Genomic DNA, 18359 nt, shown 5'->3' on the forward strand with positions numbered 1-18359 from the left:
ACGCAGGTGGCATGTTACATGTTACATGCGTGTTCTGAGCATTCCCTGCGTTGTGGCCCTTCCCATGGGTCAACAGGACAGGCAAGACCAAACCTCAGAAGGCTGTAAACTCCAGGTCGCTGGAAGACCCCCCCCCACAGGGGTGTGACTAGCCACTCTCAGTTCCTCTGGGCACACAGGGCACCCTCACCCCCAAGCTGTGTCAGGGAGGCCTCCAGGCCCAGGGACACTGGTCCCTGGGTACCCAGGGGTTAGGTAGGGTCTGCCCATCCTTCCATCTGGCCCTGCACACACCTGGTGCTGACCCTGCTCCAGGGCCCGTTTGGTCAGTACTTTTCCTTCCTCGTTTGCATGTGCCTTCCTGCAGGCCCAGCTGTGAGCTTTGTTTTCGGGGGCGCTGGTTGCCCCACGTGCCCACAGCCAGTGTGAGCACAGCCAGCCGTGGAGCTCCTGAAGCTTCTCCATCCCAGATCCCCAAGGTTCACCGTTCCTGGGCAGTCTGAGAGGCCACAAACCCCACCCCAGGACCCTTCCCGGGGTTCACGCCAGGCTGGCCACCCAACCACTGTCCTGGCTGGCCTGCCTCCTGGGCCTGCAAATGGAGCCACTCCTGCAGCCCCACCCCGAGTGCTGACAGTGCCTCACGCTTTGTGCCCACTGCCCAGGGCACTGGCACCTCTGCAGGCAGCTAGGAACCCCAGGGCCCTCTGCCAGGGGTCCCTGGGGTCTTCCTCCCAGGAATGGGTTGGGTGCTGAGGGGCTTAGACATGACGGGTAACAAAGTCATGGTCATTGGCTCCTCAGAGCCTGCCTGTCTGGGTCACTGTGCCCAGAGGGCCTGGTGGCGGCATCAGGGTAAAGGAGCCCAAGGTGTGCAAACCCACAGGCCTGGGAGATTGAGGATGTTTCCAGGGGCCCCAGGCTGGGCAGGTGGGAACAAATGAGAGTTTTGCTAAACAAATCTCCCCACCCTCCTGCACTCACATAACTGGGCCCCCACCTGGTTTGCCCACTGCCATCCCTGCTGGACGCTGCTGCCTGCCATGCCAGGCCTGGCTTTCCTGGGCCTTGCAGCTCTCCTTGGCCTCAGGGCAGGGACCCCACTGTGCCTGTCCCGGCAGCTCAGGATGCAGGGGGATTACGTGCTGGGCGGGCTCTTCCCCCTGGGCTCTGCCGAGGATGCTGACCTGAGCAGCAGGATGCAGCCCACCACCACGGTGTGCACCAGGTAGGAGACCAGGGTGGGGCTTGGGTGGCTCCGGTCGGGGTGCCCCCAGTGGGGATGAGGTGTCAGCTTCCTGCAGCCCCGCGTGGCCACAGGTTCTCGGTCCTTGGCCTACTCTGGGCGCTGGCCATGAAGATGGCTGTGGAGGAGATCAACAACGCGACAGCCCTGCTGCCAGGGGTACAGCTGGGCTACGACCTCTTTGACACGTGCTCAGAGCCTGTGGTGGCCATGAAGCACAGCCTCACGTTCGTGGCCAAAGCCGGCAGTCACACCATTACTGCGCACTGCGATTACACACAGCACCAGCCCCGCGTGCTGGCTGTCGTCGGGCCCCACTCGTCTGAGCTCGCCCTTGTCACTGGCAAGTTCTTCAGCTTCTTCCTTATGCCTCAGGTGTGCCCCTCCCCCTCATCACCTGCTCCTCACCTGCCCCGTCCGTGGGAGCCCCTGCGTTAGCAGGCTCCTCCTGGCCACTGCAGGTCAGCTACGGCGCCAGCACGGACCGGCTGAGCAACCGGGAGCTGTTCCCGTCCTTCTTCCGCACTGTGCCCAGCGACCGCGTGCAGGCGGTGGCCATTGTGGAGCTGCTGCAGGCGCTCAGCTGGAACTGGGTGGCCGCGGTGGGCAGCGATGACGAGTATGGCCGGCAGGGCCTGAGCCTCTTCTCCAGCCTGGCCACCTCCCGGGGCATCTGCATTGCCCACGAGGGCCTGGTGCCGCGGCTGGGCGCCGGCAGCCAGCAGCTGGGTGCTGTGGCGGGCGTGCTGCAGCAGGTGAACCGAAGCAGCGTGCAGGTGGTGGTGCTCTTCTCCTCCGCGCGCGCTGCCCACACCCTCTTTAGCTACAGCATCCACGGCAGGCTCTTGCCCAAGGTGTGGGTAGCCAGCGAGGCCTGGCTAACCTCGGACCTGGTCATGACACTGCCTGGCATGTCCCAGGTGGGCAGTGTGCTCGGCTTCCTGCAGCAGGGCGCCCCGATGCCTGAGTTCTCATCCTACGTGCGGACCTGCCTGGCCCTGGCCGCCGACCCCACCTTCTGCGCCTCGCTAGACGCTGAGCCACCGGGCTTGGAAGAGCACGGGGTGGGGCTGCGCTGTCCCCAGTGTGACCACATCACACTGGAGAACGTGTCTGCCGGGCTGCTGCGTCACCAGACCTTCACTGCGTACGCGGCTGTGTACAGTGTGGCTCAGGCTCTCCACAACACGCTGCTCTGCAATGCCTCGGGCTGCCCCAGACGGGAGCCCGTGCGGCCCTGGCAAGTGAGGGCATGGCACCCTGCCAGCACCTGCATGTGGCCTGGGCCACCGGGTGTCCCCAGAAGCGATGTTGGCGGGGTGTCTGGGCTGGTGACTGCCCTTGGCCCGTCCCATTCACTGCCTCAACCCCCTCACCAGCTCCTGGAGAACATGTACAACATGAGCTTCCGCGCACGTGGCCTGGCACTGCGGTTTGACACCAGTGGGAATGTGGACATGGACTATGACCTGAAGCTGTGGGTGTGGCGGGACCTGGTGCCTGAGCTGCGTACCGTGGGCACCTTCAGTGGCCGCCTGCAGCTCTGGCACTCCCGTATGTACTGGCACACTCCAGGAAATAAGGTGAGTGTGGGGTCGCCTGTCCACGGACACACAGCGGCTTCCTTGTGGCCAGGAGCAAGCTGTGGCTTGACTGGAGGGCCTGGGGGCCACCTCAGGACTTGGGTGGGTGCACACACCCTTCTGAGCCCTGGGGCCCCATGCCAGGAGCCCGTGTCCCAGTGCTCCAGGGAGTGTGAGAAGGGCCAGGTGCACCGTGTGAAGGGCCTCCACTCCTGCTGTTATGACTGTGTGGACTGCAAGGCAGGCAGCTACCTGCACAGCCCAGGTGAGCCCCTCAGGGGGGGTCCCCCCAAGTCCCTGAAGCATGAGTTGGGGAAGGGGTCACAGGATCAGGAGCATGTGGCCGGGCAAGAACCCCAGCATGTCCCGGCCCCGCTCAGAGACCGGAGCCTGACCCCCCCAGCATCCCCTCTCTTCCCACACCACAGATGACCTCATTTGCACCCAGTGTGACCAGGACCAGTGGTCACCAGACAGGAGCACACGCTGCTTCCCTCGGCGGCCCAGGTTCCTGGCGTGGGGGGAGCCGGCCATGCTGGTGCTGCTCCCGCTGCTGGGCCTGGCCCTGGGGCTGGCGCTGGTGGCCCTGGGGCTCTTCATCCAGCACCGGGGCAGCCCACTAGTCCAGGCCTCAGGTGGGCTGCAGGCCTGCTTCGGCCTGGTCTGCCTGGGCCTGGTCTGCCTCAGCACTGTCCTGTTCCCTGGCCAGCCCGGCCCCGCCAGCTGCCTGGCACAGCAGCCGCTGCTCCACCTCCCGCTCACTGGCTGCCTGAGCACACTCTTCCTGCAGGCAGCTGAGATCTTCATGCAGTCAGAGCTGCCGCCAAACTGGGCGGGCATGCTGCGTGGCTGCCTACGGGGGCCCAGGGCCTGGCTGGCGGTGCTGCTCGCCATGCTGGTGGAGGCGGCACTGTGTGCCTGGTACCTAGTGGCTTTCCCGCCAGAGGTGGTGATCGACTGGCGAGCGCTGCCCACAGAGGCCCTGCTGCACTGCCGTATGCACTCCTGGATCGGCCTTGGCCTGGTGCATGCCGCCAACGCCTCACTAGCCTTCCTCTGCTTCCTGGGCACCTTCCTGGTACAGAGCCCACCTGGCCACTACAGTAACGCCCATGGCCTCACCTTTGCCATGCTGGCCTACTTCATTACCTGGACCTCCTTCGTGCCCCTCTTTGCCAATGTGCACGTGGCCTACCAGCCTGCCGTGCAGATGGGCGCCATCCTCCTCACTGCCCTGGGCATCCTGGCCACCTTCCACCTGCCCAAGTGTTACCTGCTCTTGTGGCGGCCAGAGCTCAACACCCCTGCGTTCTTCCTAGAAGGCGGGCCTGGCAATGCCAGAGGACGGGGTGGCAGTGGAGGTGGGGAGGAAACTTAGCAAAAATGAGTGCCCCCTGACCTGGTGACCTCACCCCAGTGAATCCAGACCTAGCTGACCAAGTCCCTACACAGCAACCCCCAAACTGTGCTGGACTCTGCTGAGACCTCACCCCCAGCTCTAGATCCTGACCCCAAGCTGACTGCTGACCTTGACCCCACAGTGGCCCTGGGGCCTGCAGCACGCAAGAGGAGCCCCAGCCCCATGGGATCGCACCACCTTGGGTCACAGAGAGCCAGGTTCTGTCCCTGAGCCCCACTGCTCCGGAGAGACCCAGGGAGGGTTCCTCAGGGTCCCCATTTTTGCCCTGAGGTTCCCCAGAGCTTAGGGAAGCCCCCAGCCACTCCTTTAAGGCCAAGCTGGACGTCGCTCCTGTAGTAGCCCCAGCATGGGGTTCCCAGCCAGCACCCCTCCAAGCATCACAGGAGGGGGAGGGGGGCGGGCTGGGCGGTCCTGGCCGTGACCTGACCGTGGGCGCGAGTGTAGGACAGGAACGTGGGCAGAGGCCTGCTCAGCGGGAGGGGGCACCCAGCTTCCTTCTCTTTCCCTGGCCTGGCCTGAGCAAGTGGGCCAGGTCAGCTAGACGTCAGCACTGGGGACAGAGCCCAGGCAGGGTGAGGGGTAAGCACCACGGCCACCACCCACCGCTGGACCCCAGGAGCAGGGAGCCAGCACCACGGACAGAAGGCTGCCCTCCAGGACCCCACCAGCAGCCAGCACCCAGGGCAGAGCCTTGTCAGTGGTCTAGGACCCAGAGGACATGGGCCAGTGCTGGGTCAGCCCTCAGTCAGGCTCTGGGGAGCCTGCACCTGCCCCACACCCACCTCCTGTGGCAGCCCAGCGGGAGCAAAGGGACACAGGCCACACGTCAGTCCCATAAAATTAAATGCTTTAGTGTTTAAAATAGCATTTACACAGAAGCAGCTCTATTAACTATCCGGAATGGACTCTCGACTTGGTATCTACAGCTCAGACGTGTGCAGACCAGAGAGGCCAGGAAGGAAGTGGTGTGCGTGGGTGGACAGCAGGGGAGGGTGGGCCCCCAGGTGGGCCGCCCCTACTCCCCTGGACCTGGCCCCTGTGGCAGCGTGCGTCCGTGCCCCTTGCCCTCAGGGTCACACTCCCCCTCTCCCACCTCCCCCACACTGACCCTCCCACACACCCAGACACAACCTGTGTCCAGCATTGACTGAGACCCGGCAATGAGAGCGGGCATAAAAAACACTCTGCTCTAGCCTGTTAACGGGGCTGACTTGGCCACCACCTCCCTCAGAGCACACAGGCCAGGCAATAAATAAATAAATTAGACCCTTACCCAGGCAGCCACAGAAGGGCCTGCGGGTGTTGACTCCACCCCCAAGAGAGTGCCTCAGCCTGGGCAACATGGGTGAGGCCTGTGAACCAGACAAGGAGGGGTGCCCAGGCCTAGGGCCCACTTGTCATCTAGGTGTTGGGCCCCACACTCAGCCTTGTGGGCAGGTGGGGGGGGTCCCTGAGGCCCACCCCAAGGGGTACAGGGCAGGCCTGCCTGAGCACTGTTGACGAGTGAGGTCCTCGCTGCCGTCTGATGGACACACGCTGCTTTGGCTGGGAGGATACCTGGTGCCTCAGCCCACTCACTCCCCTAGACCCGGGGAACCCCACAATGGGCCTGGACCCCACGGCACAGACCACCGCGTGTGTGGAAGCACAGGAGGGCCTGACCCAGGCCAGTGGCCTCTCAGGTCTGCCCACACAAGCCCCAGGTGTGGCACCCTCCTGAGGGACCACAGCAGCCCACGGCGGGCCGGGCCAAAGGCACTCTGTCCTGGGTCACATGATGTCGACGAAGAACTCACAGGGATTCCCCATGGCCTTCTGGAAGGACTGGCGGCTGCCTGTCAGCTCCGGGGGGACAGTGGCCAGCTCCCGGACGGGCGGCCCCCCAGGCGGCCCCCCCCCCGAGTACGCCTTCGTCATGGGGTGCAGTGGGGGGAGCCCCGGGGCGGCGGCTGAGGCCTGGCTGTGTGGGCTGCCACCCCGACTGAGCTGGCTAGCTGGACGCTCCCACCAGCTGCTGCCACCCGCCCCACTCGGGGCTGTGTGGTCTGACTCGCTGCCACTGCCCCCGGCTCCAGCCGCCCGGCGCTCCTTCTCGAGGCCTAGGGCCCGCCGGCTGCTCCCGCCTGTGCTCCGGGTGGACCCACTGCTTTTGCTTCCTGTGGTCGAGAACGGATGAGAGGGATGGGATGGTCAGTGTCAGGCCTCACTACTTCCAGGACAGCCGGCCACTGCGAGGGCAACCGGGGGCAGAACCTGGTGGTCCCGAGTAGGGCAGGGTGGGAGGGGGCAGCCATGCAGAGAGAAGGGCTGGGCTGGCCCCACTCAGAGAAGCACGAGCAACTGCAGCACGCAGAAGGGTAGCAGGCAGGTAGGGACGCTCCGGGGTCATCTCGGTGCCCCCACGCCTCACCCACTGCCTGAACTGAGAGCCTGGTCTTGCAGCTGAAAACTGAGGCGCCAGCAAAGGCACTGTGTGCCTGGCACTCCCGTCGGCCATCCCAGGCTTCCCCACTTGCCTTCCATCCGACCCGGGGCCCTGGCCAGCTACTCCGCTCGGCCCCCTCCTGGGGTCCCAGGAAGAGGGGGAGCCTGAGGGAGCTGCTGGCTGGGGGCGTGTCAGGAGGGACGCGGGACAGGACCCTGGCTTACCGGCCCGAGGGTCCACCGCTAGTCCTTCAGTCTAAGGCTTGCTCAGCACAAAGCAAGGGATAGCATGAGTTACACACCAGGCGCAGCCCACGTACCGTGCCCACCACCCTCTGGGCCTGTCCAGGGTCCACAGGGGCCCATCCAGCTTCCCCTCGGGCACTGCTGCCCTCCGACCCACCCTCCTCTCCCATCCCTTCCCAGATCCGCTGGGCTGACTGCCTGGCTTCTCCTCAGACCCTGTGGGCACACACCCGCTGGCCTCACTGGCCCCCCCTCAGCCGCAGGCCACTGCTCTGACAATCCCCTCCTCGAGGACGCCCCCTCCCCACAGTGTGTGACCACAGTTGTCTGGAACCATCCGCCTCTGGTTCCCTGTGGAGCTGCAGGTGCCTACAGAGAGGTGTCTGTCCTCCACAGGGTCCCGGAGCCCCTCTGCCTCTCCCCACCCCTGGGCCACCACACCCCCACACCCTGATTCCCACACCATCCCCAGGCCTCTTGCCTCTGCCATGCTTGGAACACCAGCCCCACCCAACACAACCAGCAAAGCCCGGAGGTCCCTTCTCCCCATCTCCCTCAACAACTCACCCCTTCCAGAAGGTGCCCACCCAGGGCCTGAGCAGAGAGCAGGAGGGCACGTACAGGGCAGGGGGCGGCACGCGGGCGGAGCCAGGCAGGGCCAGAGCAGGTGGGGCGCCCTGCGAGCTCTCACCTTCACTCTGCTGGCTGCCGGCACTGCCACTGCCATAGCTGAAGCTGGGGTCCTGGTAGGCAGGCGGGAAGCAGGGTGGGGGCCCCGGGTACTGGTACGAGTAGCCCTGACCCAGGGTCCAGGGGGCAGCCAGGTGCGGCAGTGGGGCCAGTGTGTCCTGATCCGAGGTCCCGCTGGAGCCGCTGTTGAGGTTCAGGGCTGCGAGATCTGGGGGGAGGACAGGTAGGTGAGGCGGGGCGGGTGGCCCTCTGGGGACCCCAGCCCCACAGCCCCACTCACTGCTGCTCAGGTCCCCGAAGACGTAGTAGCACTGCTCAGAGAAGGTGATCTTGTTCACCGTGTGCCGCAGGAAGCCGCGCTTCAGCATGCCACTGGCGTACTTGCGGGCCTCCCGCCGCTCCTTGAAGCCCTCCACGTGCGCGTACAGCCAGTCCACCACGTCTGCCCCTGGCCCATGCCACGCGTCAGGCCCGGAGCCAGGGCGCCCTGACCCCCAGCAGCCCCAGGGACCACCTACCAATGACAGCGTTGGCAATGGTGATCTTGAGCCACATGCGGTCTCGGATCTCCAAGCCCGAGTCTGGTAGCTGCATGACGCGCACGACAGCACCCATGTCGCTCTTCACTGACAGCGGAGCCTCCACCGGCTCTGCAAGGCACGGCCCCTCCTCAGCCCCCAGCGGCTGGCCGGCAGGGGACGGCTGGGGATGAGCCCAGGCCACGCTGCTGCTCCTACTCGGCAGGGCCCCAGGCATGGTCTGCCACCGGGGAGCCCAGGCCACAAGGCCTGCCATAGGAAGGGCCACAGGGTGGGCAGCGGGTGAGGGACAGTGGGACTGCAGGCGCTGGATCAGGATCCTTGCCCAAACCAGGGTGAGGCCACCTCACCCTGCAGACTAGACCCCATGGGCGGAGGATCAGGCCTAGCCCCCAGCCCGCCCTGCCAGCTCAGCGCAGTGGGTCGTGTTAGCTGCAGGAGGGCAGGGTGGGAGCACTAGCTCGACTGCCCCTCCCCACCCCACCCCAGCAGACCCCTGGTCAGGGACCCAAGCGCTGGCCCGGCCCCCCCAGGCATCTCATCCCACAACACAGCAAGCGGAAGAGAGTGTGCACGAGGGCACACATGCGTCGGTGAGAGTCAGGCATCCACACAGGCCCTGGTGGCAGCAGACGCTGGAGGCCGGGGCGGCCTTGGGTGCGACTGCCTGTCGTCCCCCCACCCGGCGCCTCGGTCCCCTGCCACTTACGCGGAGCGCCGGGCACAGAGCTGGTCAGGGAGGAGGAGCTGGTGCGCGTGACGGCGCTGGAGCAGGGGCTCGTCCCGGGGCGCGGCGGGGCTCCGGTCAGCGCCGCCGCGTGGGACAGCCAGGTGGCGGGGTCGATGGGCCGAACCGGGTCAGCTGGGCGGCGGCCGCATGGCGACAGACAGGAGATGGGCGGACGGACGGTGGGAGAGGGTGTGGCGCAGGGCAGAGGAGAAAGGCCCTTCAGGCTGCGCGGGGGCCCCCACCGCCCCCCACAGTCCTGCGGGGCCACTCACCCCTCGGGACGGTGAAGTAGCTCCGGGGGGTCGGGTCCCAGCACTTGGCCACCGTGAGGCTGACGGGCCTGCGGGGCGGGGCTGGTCACACAGGCCACGGCCCCTCCCCCCCCCAGGCCGCCCCCCCCACACCGCGGGCCCCGGGCCTCACCCCGTCCGGGCCACGATCTCCCGCAGCGCCCGCACGGCATCGTCGTTGCTCATGTTCTCGAAGTTGACCTCGTTCACCTGGGGGGAGAGGCGCTGAGCGGGGCGCGGGGCCCCCAGCCGCGGGCCCGCCAGCGCCCGGCCGCACCTGCAGCAGCATGTCCCCCGGCTCGATGCGGCCGTCGGCGGCCACCGCCCCGCCCTTCATGATGGAGCCGATGTAGATGCCGCCGTCGCCGCGGTCGTTGCTCTGGCCCACGATGCTGATGCCCAGGAAGTGGTGCCTCTCTGCGGGGGCGGGGGGTGAGCGGGCGCCCCCGAGGGCCCCGCCCGGCCCCGGGGACCCCACGGGGGCCTCACCCATGTTGAGCGTGACGGTGATGATGTTCAGGGACATGGTCGAGTCCGTGATGCTGCTGAAGGAGGAGGCCTGCGGGGGGCCGCGGGTGAGGGGCGCGGGCGGGGGGGCCCCGGGCCAAGGGCAGACCCCGCCCGGCGCGCCGCACCACCTACGCGCTCGGCCGGTCGCGCGCGCTGCTTCCTCCGCCGGCGCTTGTGCTTCCGGAAGAGCCGCGACGAGGTGCTCCGCTCCGTGGAGCTGCTCAGCCTGCGGGGGTGGGGGTCAGGCCGGGCGCTGCGGGGCCCGGAGAGCAGGGCGCCCCCCCTCCACGCGGTGCAGGGGGCTGGGCCCGAGGCGCAGGCCCAGGCCGGGGTGGCGCGCGCTCAGAGGCCTCGGCGCCCTGGTCAGTCAGATCCCCACGCGTCCACACGCCGGACGGGCGTGGACTGCCACTCAGGCGGTGCCGACAAACAGCAAGCGAATCGGCCCGGCTGTGCGTACACGCTCATGTGTGCAAAGAGCACAGGGCCACACCCACCCACCCAGGTGCGTCTGTGCCTGGCGCACACGCAGAGCGACGCGCAGAGCAACGCGCATGTGCCCGTGCACACAGGGCCCACACATGCCCACACACCGGCTGGTGTTGTCGTCCTCTTCTGAGTCGATGAAGCTGCTGGACTCCAGTTCACTGCTCAGCACGGTGGACGCACTGTCTGGGGGCAGCCCCAGCTCCCGCCGCCGGTCCCCCCTCGAGTGCCCATTGGTCCGGGCAGCTGTGGGGAAAGCAGAGTGGGAGCTGGCTGTGGGTCCCCCGTGTGGCCTCACGTACCTGCTGACCCAGGAGCCAGCAGGGTGACACCGGGTTGCTGAGGGGTCACTGGGGTCCTGGGCAGCTAGACCTAGGACCTCTTCCTGGGGGCCCCATCTAGCTGCTAGGAGTAACTGGGGGCCATCAGGGGCTTGGGGTGCACCACAGGGAGCCCAGGGAGGTCTGGGGTGCAGCCTTGTACCCTCCTCACAGTTTCGACGTCGGGCTCGCTCCCGCCGGTGGCTGACCACGGACTCTGTGCCAGTCTCGTCCATCCCGTCATGGCTGCCGGCCACATTGGGGCTGGAGTGACAAGAGGAAGTGGGCTGGGGCAGGCCAGGCACTCTCAGCAACTCCCCTCCCCTCACCGGTGGGACCCGACGCCCTTGCCCACCTACCTGTCCAGTTTGGGCTTCGCTGCTGACCAGTTCCTACCCACCGTGTGTCCCTGCTCAGCTGCCCCTCCCCCAACAGGCCTGGCAGGCAGCAGGCCCCTGGAGACCACCACCCAGAGTCCTTACTGGAAGGAGGGGGGTCGGGAGTCCCCGATGCCACCTGTCCGCTCAAGAGGTGGGGGCAGGTCTGTATGACTGTCCGTGCCCTGAGACCCGGCATCCGAGTGAGTGCCCTCAGCCAGGACCAGCTGCAAAGGACGCCAAACTCAGGGCTCCCCCCTTGGGCACAGGTGACCAGCCTTCGCCCACCCACTCCCACACTAGGCTCACCCAAGCCCAGTCCCACCCCTGAAGCTCTGGGGCTCCCCTATCCAAGACAGGTACCCTCTGCCAGCGCCCCATGGAGACCTGGGGACTCACCCAGGATACCACACGGCCATTGAAGCAGGGCAGCTTGGTGTTGTCATCAGAGATCTCCTCCTTCACCACCCTGCAGGGGTGCAGCTGTGAGACTCCCATGTAGGGACCTACACCCACCAATAGCTAGAGGTAAGAACCCCACCCTTGTCCGAGGTACGTCCGTCCAGCCACGTGGCCAGATGTCAGCCTGTGAGGATGCCCCTGCTCAGCACGTTCTCCTCCCACAGAGCCCTCCCAGGGCCCAGGTCCAAGGGGGCCTTGCTCTGTGACCCACGGAGTGGGGACCCGCAAGGGCGGGGCTGTGGTGAGCTTTGTCCCTGCATGCACCCTCACCCCGGCCCAGGACAAGGCCTGTCACGGAAGGCCTCAGCAGAGGTGGGCACAGCCATGCCCCACAGACACGGGCAGGTGGACATGGCACGGCACCAGACACCTACGCAGACCCCACCTTCCTGGTCCATCAGCCCAGTCAGGGAGACAAGCAGGCCCCCCTCACTGCACCAGCCAACTGGACCCCGAAGGCTGGCCAGGCACAGGGCCACCTGGGCCCGTGGAGAAGCCACCCTGGAGGGTGGCCAGCCCCATGACCACACTGCTCCGCGACCACCCCGCCTGTCTTGCTGCTGCTCACAGTCAGGAGGGTTTCGGGGCTGGGATGGCACCCAGGCAGCAGCAGAGGGCCGGGGCAATGCTAACTGGGAAGGATGACAGTGACCCTCGGGGGTGGAAACAGGTGGGGGGATGCAGGCATCAGGTTCACGGGTGAGGAGAGCTGCGGTCAGCGCAGCTCACAGGGTGGCGGGGAGGGCTGTGGGGCAGGGCAGCAGCCGCTTTGGCCCAGGCACACCCCACGCTGTGGTCTCCTTGGCGCTCAGGGAGCAGGACGGGCAGGGCTGGGCCTGCAGTGGGAGCCACCCCAACACCCGCCTCCCTGCAGCCCAGCCCTGTCCCGCACAGCGGGATTTCCATGCCCAGAACTGGGCCCAGTGGAAAAACAGGAGCCTGGAGAGCAGTCCTGCGGCCCGTGGGCCCAGATGCCTGGACTCAGCTAATCCTGAGAAGCAGCAGGTGGCAGGAAGTCCATGCAGAGCTGGCACCCCACACACCCACCTGGGGAGCAAGGCCTGGGTCCATCCCACCCACCAAAAGGGCCGCAGAAGTTGGGGCAGAGTGGATACAGGAGACAGGACCAGCCTGGGAGAGAGGGGGCACCCCAGTGGGGTCCTGTGGTAGCCCCCCCAGATGCCTCCCCGGGCCACTACACACACATGGATGTGGCAGACATCCCAGTGGACAGTAAGGGTCATTTCCAGGACCCGCTGTCCCCATCAAGGAGCAGACCCTGTGTCCACTGCCCCCACACATGCACCTCAGCCCTGCAGAGCTGAGCTTCCAGGGGAAGCCAGGCCATGACCCAGCCCAGGACTTGGCTGAGGAGGCCACAGAAGAGGCTGTCACCACAGGAACACCTGGGGTGGTCTGGGGACACCAGCTGCAGCTGACAGACGGGCTGCAGTGAGCCCTCCTGAGGTCCAGGGGGCCGAGAGCACGGTCTGCAGCAAGAGACCCCAGGTTCCGCCTCACAGCCCAGGTGGCCCCGCTGGAGGCCTGCCCTGACTACACCCGAACCCACACCCTTCTGACTCATTCCCAGGGAGGAAGAGGAGCACCCCAGCTCCCACACACAGTGCGTGTCTAGCTCCCCCAGAGATGGACACTCCAGGAAGGGGGCCCTGGAGCCCCCACTGCCCCCTGGCCAGGGCCTTGAGACGACCCTTCACCTGAGGGTAGCGGGGCTGCCTGAGCCCTCTGTGCCCCCTACCCCTACATGGATGCCCCAGCCTGAGGACAAACCCTCCAACCTGCCCAGTGGAGCCCCCTAACTTCTGTCTGGGGTTGGGGCACAGGCCCCAGCCAGCTAGACCAGGACAGCAGGAGGGTGGGGCAGGTGCCAGAGCCCCTGGGACAGAGGGCCCGCCGTTGACCAGCAGTCTCCTGGGAGGGACAAGGTCGAGGTCAGGGGAGGCCTCAGCTGAGCACAGGGGTAATGCCCCCGAAAAATCTGGGGCTCCCTCCTGGGCTGGTCCCACTGGTGGGAGCACAGACCTCGGAGCAGTCTGCACCAACCCTCGAGGGCAGCCACCCAGGGGCACCCCCACTGGCACTGTGCCCCCAGCCTCAGAATTCCTGGCAAGATCCTGGTTAACCTCAAACTAACTTGTGGCGTCCCAGCCCCGCCTGCTGCCCACCGCCCCCGCAGACTCGCCCTCGCCAGGAATCTGCTCAGAGCTGGGCTGTGGAACCCAGCACAGCGCTCGGGGGGGCCTGGGACCACAGCTTGGAGCAAGCCAGCCCCTCCCAGCGGGGCCATCCCGCCTGCGTTCCCAGAGGCACAGGGTCCCCCAGCCAGCCTCCCACCTCAGGGCAGGAAGTTGACAGAGCAAGCTGGCAGGACAGGAGAAGGGCTGTCATGGAGCCCCTGCACGCATGCGCGCACACACACACACACACAGCCGGTCAGGGGTCCCCAGCTCCCACTGAGTGTCCCCTGCCCCTTCACAGCTTCCTGACCCCAGAGCCCCAGGCTCAGCTCTGCAGGCTCCAGGGCAAGGAAGCCCCAGTCCTCACCCTCCTACAGGCTCCAGGAGGGCCCTACCTGGACCGTCCCAACACCACCAGGGGCACAGACCCCAGCTGCAGAGGGCAGAGTGGGCACTCACCCAGGCCATCTGCCCCCAGCCCCACATGCACAGCCCAGGGCCCACAGGAAGGCGGCCCCAGAGATGGGGCTTCAGGCCCAGAGATGGAGGGGCCAGAGCCACGGCCAGACACAGGCACCAAGCACCAAGTCCAGCCAGGCCTGGTATCAAGGGGGGGGATTGTGAACTAAACACCCTTTGGCCTCTGCCTCACTGGCCAACAGCCGGGCCTGTTCCCCTCCCTTGCAACGCCACTCACCAGAACCAGTGAGGCCCCTTTGGGCCAACCCACTGTGGGCCCCGAGACCCTCCCGAGCTTTGTTGGGTCGGAACAGCTATGACCTGCATGGGACAAGTGGGAGGTGGACACAATGCCCACTCAGCCCTGTCCAGAGTATGTAGCCGTAGCCACTGCCATACCTCAGACCCCCCCTTCTCTTCTTAGATGGCTGGCCGTGGCTTGGGGAACTCAGGACCCACCTCTCAGTGGGATGGGGGTTTGGGGCAGGGGGCCCAGGTTCACCAGGGTGCCCCTCACAGTCTCCAAACTCATGGGGGGTCTGCTGTCCCAGCCCAGCCAGGCCTCACCCTCCCAGCAACTCCCACCTACATCTACTGGGTAGCCTCCAGCTCCCACCCATACTGAAGTGAGTGACTGATGAGCCCCTCTCAGAGAATGTATTCCAATGAATAAATGATTATATAGAATAAATAGAGCTTGGAGCTCTGCAGGGAGGTCTCAGGGGAAGGGAGAAAGGAAGCAGCTGGTGGGGGTCCTCTGCCAGATCTGAGGATACCAGGTCACGGGTCAGAGGCCCTAGGAAGAAATAAGGTGAGCCCCCCTGTGCTGTCTGCCTCCTGCACCTGCCAGCTTCACCCTGATCCATCCTCCTTTCCTGCTGGGCCTTGACCTCTGCACCTGCCCCACATCCCAGCCATTCCCAGGCCTGCCCAGACAATCTGAAAAACTACTCCTGCTTCAAGACCCAGATTTGCCTGCCCACCTACCTCCTGAGCCAGGACACCCACTGGTCCTACAAATTCCCCAGCAGGCCTGGCCTCCGCTGGGAGTGCACATAGGGCTGCAGCCAGGAGGTGTCTGTAGCTTGTGGGTGACCCACAGTGACTATCAGACAAAGGAGCAGGGGGAAGACCCCTCAGGACACTCCCCAGAGCACAAGTGGCTGGGCACACGCCTCATCACACTCCCTGCTGGCTTGACTTTGTGACAGAGATCGTGTGTGACTTTGGTAATTTTCGTTGAAGTAATTAACTAAGCTAAAAACGAAAGCACCATTTCACATACCCAATGCTCTGGGCCCAAGCAGCCCAGACCCAGAGGAGTAAAGGCTGTGAGACTGCCCAGTGAGGGCAGGGGAGATGGCCTGGACCAGACTCCCTAAAACAATGCCCCACCTTGCAGAGCCGGCCTGAGCCCGCAGGAAGGCTGGCCAGGCAGGGCCAGGGGCATCCAGCCCTCCACGGCTGCCAAGGACACACCCTCCCCTCTGGCACTCCCTGGAGGTGGGGGCCTGAGAGAGGTGAGTTAGCCAAACATCCCCCAGGACCCCATAAAAGGCACACAGAGTGGCCCCAGCCTGGCCTGACCTGGGGCCATCCAGAACCCTTGCAAATCACAAATTCCAGGAAATGGCCTCAATGTCAAATTCCCGAGACACTAACACACACAAGGACATGCTCTGCCTGAGGGCGGCCAGGCACACCTGCTCGGCTCAGGAGGCCTCTGGGTACCCTCCCGGGACTGCTGAGCCAGGGACTTAGGTTACCGTGGCTCTGCTGGGTCAGGCCTCAAGCGGCCAGCCAGCCTCCTCCTCCTCAACTGTCCCGAGGCCCAGCCCAATGAAAGTGGGAAGTCACCTTGGCCAGAGAGCCACAAAAGCCAGACTCGAGGACACTGACCCAGAGGCTGCCCCAAGTCCCCAGATGGGGCCAAGGCTACTCCCTGGAACCCAAGCATTGCGCGGCTCAGCAGGGGCAGAGGCCAACAACCCCGGGGCAGGGATGGGTGGAGGGAAGTCCCACAGCCCACAGTGACCCTGACCTCCGCCTCATTGTCCGGATCCTGGAGAAGGGGACTCCGGGGAGGCTGTCCTGAACCTCTGGAGATGTTTGCAGACCTCAGCAGACAGATCTATGCCCCTGTCCCAGATCATTTCCCCTCATGCTAACTAGGGGACACCTTGGGTGACTGGGCCTCTGACCCCCACCCATCCCTTCCCCAGCAACACTCCTCTGACCCTAGGCCCCATGAATCACAGCCCTACAGGCCAGGCCTAGGCACCTGCCATCCAAGGGGGTCAGTGGGACCCTGAGTCTGACAGGTGCCAAGGTGAGGCCTCAGAGTCCCTGGGGCCGTGGACCTTAACCGCAGATCACACGCACTCAGGTACACAGGAGCCGGACCAAGATGGGAGGAGAGCTAGCACTCTCGCCTGCCCACCGTCCAGAGTTCTGAGGCTCCTGGGCAAGCAGTCAGGGCCCCTCACGTCCAAAGCGCCGGACAGACCGGTGGGACACGCCACACCGGGTGCGGAGGGACAGCCCCGGTCATACCCCAGGACGCAGGCGCAGAGGTGCCCACACGGCGCCCGCAAGCAGGCCCACGGCCCACTGACCCGAAGTCCTGGTCCATGGACTTGAAGAAGAATTTGTAGGCGTGCACGGGCCGGTTGCTGAGCACGTTCTTGAAGTCGGCCAGCGTGACGCGCTCGGGCGCCACGGGCAGCTTGACCAGGTACGGCGTTTCCTCCTCGTCCATGTGATAGATGATCTTGGTCTCCGCCATGGCGCACCCGGCCTGGCCCGGGGCTCGGACACGGGCGCCTCCCCGCCGCCGGCCTGCACCCCGCCCGCCGCTCCCGGCCCGGCCGCGACCAGGCCCCCGGCGCCCGCCCGGCCGCCCCAGCCCCGCCCGCCCCGGCCCCCCTCGCTCCCTGGTTGCTGCCCCGCGGCCCGCGGCCGCCCATCCGCCCCGGCGGGGGCGCAGGCAGGGAGCGCGCGAGGCCTCCGCTTCCGAGCCCCGCCCGCACCGCCGCCCCCTCGGGCCGCGCTGGGAGGGGACCGCGCGCAGGGGCTGCGCACGCCCGCCGGGGGGCGCCGGAGAGCGGCCCGGGCCCGACGTCCGGGCCCGGGGCGGGGCTGCGCACGCGCGGGGCGCCGGCAGCGGGAGGGGCCGGGCTGGGGTTCCGGTGCTGTGCCCCGCGCTGGGCGCCCGGATGGCTGGGCGCTCAGATCCCAGTGCGCCTCTCGCCGTGGCGGCTGCGGGGTTGCCACGAAAGCCTGGGGATGCGCCTGTCCGAGCCGGAGCCGCGAACCCTGGTCACTGAGCCCCGCGCCGGCTCCCAGCTCGCGTGCGCTCTGCCGGGCCCCGCTGGCGCTCCGAGAAACGCGGGCCAAGCGAATGCGGGGGCACGCGTGGACGCGGGGACCCAAGTGCGAGCACTTATTGTGTTCTCAGGCGGACAGCATTTGTGCGCAGAGATGCCCGGGCACGGTCGCTTCCTGGCCGCTCTCCATCAAACCATCCTGGGGTCCTGCGGGGGGCAACGAAGACCCGGGGCAGCGCCTTGGGGCTGTCAAGCGGCCGGCCACATGCTGCACCCCCTGGACAGAGAGACCCTCAGTACCCCAACCCTAGAAGGAAGACTTGAAGCCGTTAGAGGGAGTCCCGTGCGCGCGTGATGCACCCTTGCGGCCGGTCCCCGAGGCTGGTGGAGCCCGGCGCTCCCCATCTGCTTGGTCGTGACCATCCTCGGGCAGTGGGCCAGCACCACAGGAAAAATACCCATCAGTCCACCACTGATGAGGAGCCGGTTTGGAGGTAAGTCCCCAAGCCCAGACTGGGGTCCGCCCCCACGTCAGACCGGGCCAAGAGTCCTGAGCTCCTCTCCCCTGGGTGCTGACAGGGAGGCCAGACAGGGCTCTGTGAGGTCGGCACCCACCAGCAAAGCCTGAGCCTCTCCCTTGGGTCTGGTCTCCCCAGAAGTAACCCGAGGGAGCCACGAGGGGCGGCCTTAGAGTAAGAGGCTGCCGTGGCGCTGTGCCGTGTGTCCAAGGAGGGAGAAAGGGAGTCTGGTGGGAGCTCGCTGGGCGCCCGCAGTGTTCAGGCCAGAATCAAATGGCCCGTGGCCACTGTGGGGTCCTCAGGGGTGTGGACCTGCTCACACCTGGAGGCTGGACGTTTAGATAAAGACTCCTGCTTAGGGTGCCTACCCCACGGTCCTGCCTCGCTTTCCCTGGTGCACCTTTTAAAATGAACCCTCAGAGTTGAGCCCACAGAAAGCTAGTGACCTTGTTAAGTCCCAGGCCCTGCTCCCCTACTGTCTGTCTCCTTGCTGGTGACCTGGGCCGGAGGGCTGCCCTTTCCTGGCTCCCTGTGC

At 66.2% G+C, this 18359-nt stretch overlaps 2 protein-coding genes across 10 annotated transcripts; one reads left to right on the forward strand and one right to left on the reverse strand.

Moving 5' to 3' along the window:
* The first annotated feature begins 431 nt into the window (after nt 1–431).
* On the forward strand, nt 432–4500 carry TAS1R3 (taste 1 receptor member 3). Of its 5 annotated transcripts, XM_036882691.2 has the most exons (6): nt 432–1228; nt 1321–1621; nt 1708–2490; nt 2626–2829; nt 2974–3094; nt 3258–4500. In XM_036882691.2, exons 1-6 carry the CDS (start codon nt 1044–1046, stop codon nt 4205–4207), a joined length of 2544 nt encoding a protein of 847 aa, XP_036738586.2. In that variant the 5' UTR covers nt 432–1043; the 3' UTR covers nt 4208–4500. The 5 variants fall into 5 exon arrangements, with proteins under 5 accessions (XP_036738586.2, XP_036738585.2, XP_036738584.2 ...); XM_036882690.2 differs by having other exon boundaries at nt 1708–2829; XM_036882689.2 differs by having other exon boundaries at nt 2626–3094.
* A 579-nt stretch (nt 4501–5079) lies between these two features.
* DVL1 (dishevelled segment polarity protein 1) lies at nt 5080–16881 on the reverse strand. 5 transcript variants are annotated; one of them, XM_057499594.1, is made up of 16 exons: nt 16596–16879; nt 11261–11330; nt 10967–11088; nt 10648–10748; nt 10272–10410; nt 9811–9904; nt 9658–9727; nt 9446–9585; nt 9302–9378; nt 9151–9218; nt 8858–9010; nt 8128–8259; nt 7890–8057; nt 7611–7817; nt 6899–6935; nt 6267–6405 (listed from the first exon to the last, which is right to left on the reverse strand). In XM_057499594.1, the coding sequence occupies exons 1-15, from the start codon at nt 16763–16765 to the stop codon at nt 6925–6927; spliced, it is 1722 nt and encodes a 573-aa protein (XP_057355577.1). In that variant the 5' UTR covers nt 16766–16879; the 3' UTR covers nt 6267–6405; nt 6899–6924. The 5 variants fall into 5 exon arrangements, with proteins under 5 accessions (XP_036738601.2, XP_057355575.1, XP_036738599.2 ...); XM_036882706.2 differs by lacking the exon at nt 6899–6935 and having other exon boundaries at nt 5080–6405; nt 16596–16877; XM_057499592.1 differs by lacking the exon at nt 6899–6935 and having other exon boundaries at nt 5080–6405; nt 7611–8057; nt 10657–10748; nt 16596–16881.
* Nucleotides 16882–18359: the final 1478 nt, after the last annotated feature.

Source organism: Manis pentadactyla, chromosome 4 (assembly GCF_030020395.1).
Source record: "Manis pentadactyla isolate mManPen7 chromosome 4, mManPen7.hap1, whole genome shotgun sequence".
Lineage (NCBI taxonomy): Eukaryota > Metazoa > Chordata > Mammalia > Pholidota > Manidae > Manis > Manis pentadactyla.

Excerpts from the sequence above, each read along its gene's own strand:
- TAS1R3 (XM_036882688.2), top strand. The coding sequence starts at position 1,044 with ATGCCAGGCCTGGCTTTCCTGGGCCTTGCAGCTCTCCTTGGCCTCAGG. Across the intron at positions 1,229-1,320 it reads ACCACCACGGTGTGCACCAG|GTTCTCGGTCCTTGGCCTAC; the intron begins GTAGGAGACCAG and ends GCGTGGCCACAG. Across the intron at positions 3,095-3,257 it reads CAGCTACCTGCACAGCCCAG|ATGACCTCATTTGCACCCAG; the intron begins GTGAGCCCCTCA and ends CCCACACCACAG.
- DVL1 (XM_036882704.2), bottom strand. The coding sequence starts at position 16,765 with ATGGCGGAGACCAAGATCATCTATCACATGGACGAGGAGGAAACGCCG. Across the intron at positions 9,379-9,445 it reads CGGGGGACATGCTGCTGCAG|GTGAACGAGGTCAACTTCGA; the intron begins GTGCGGCCGGGC and ends CTCTCCCCCCAG. Across the intron at positions 9,011-9,150 it reads CTACTTCACCGTCCCGAGGG|CTGACCCGGTTCGGCCCATC; the intron begins GTGAGTGGCCCC and ends GCCGCCGCCCAG.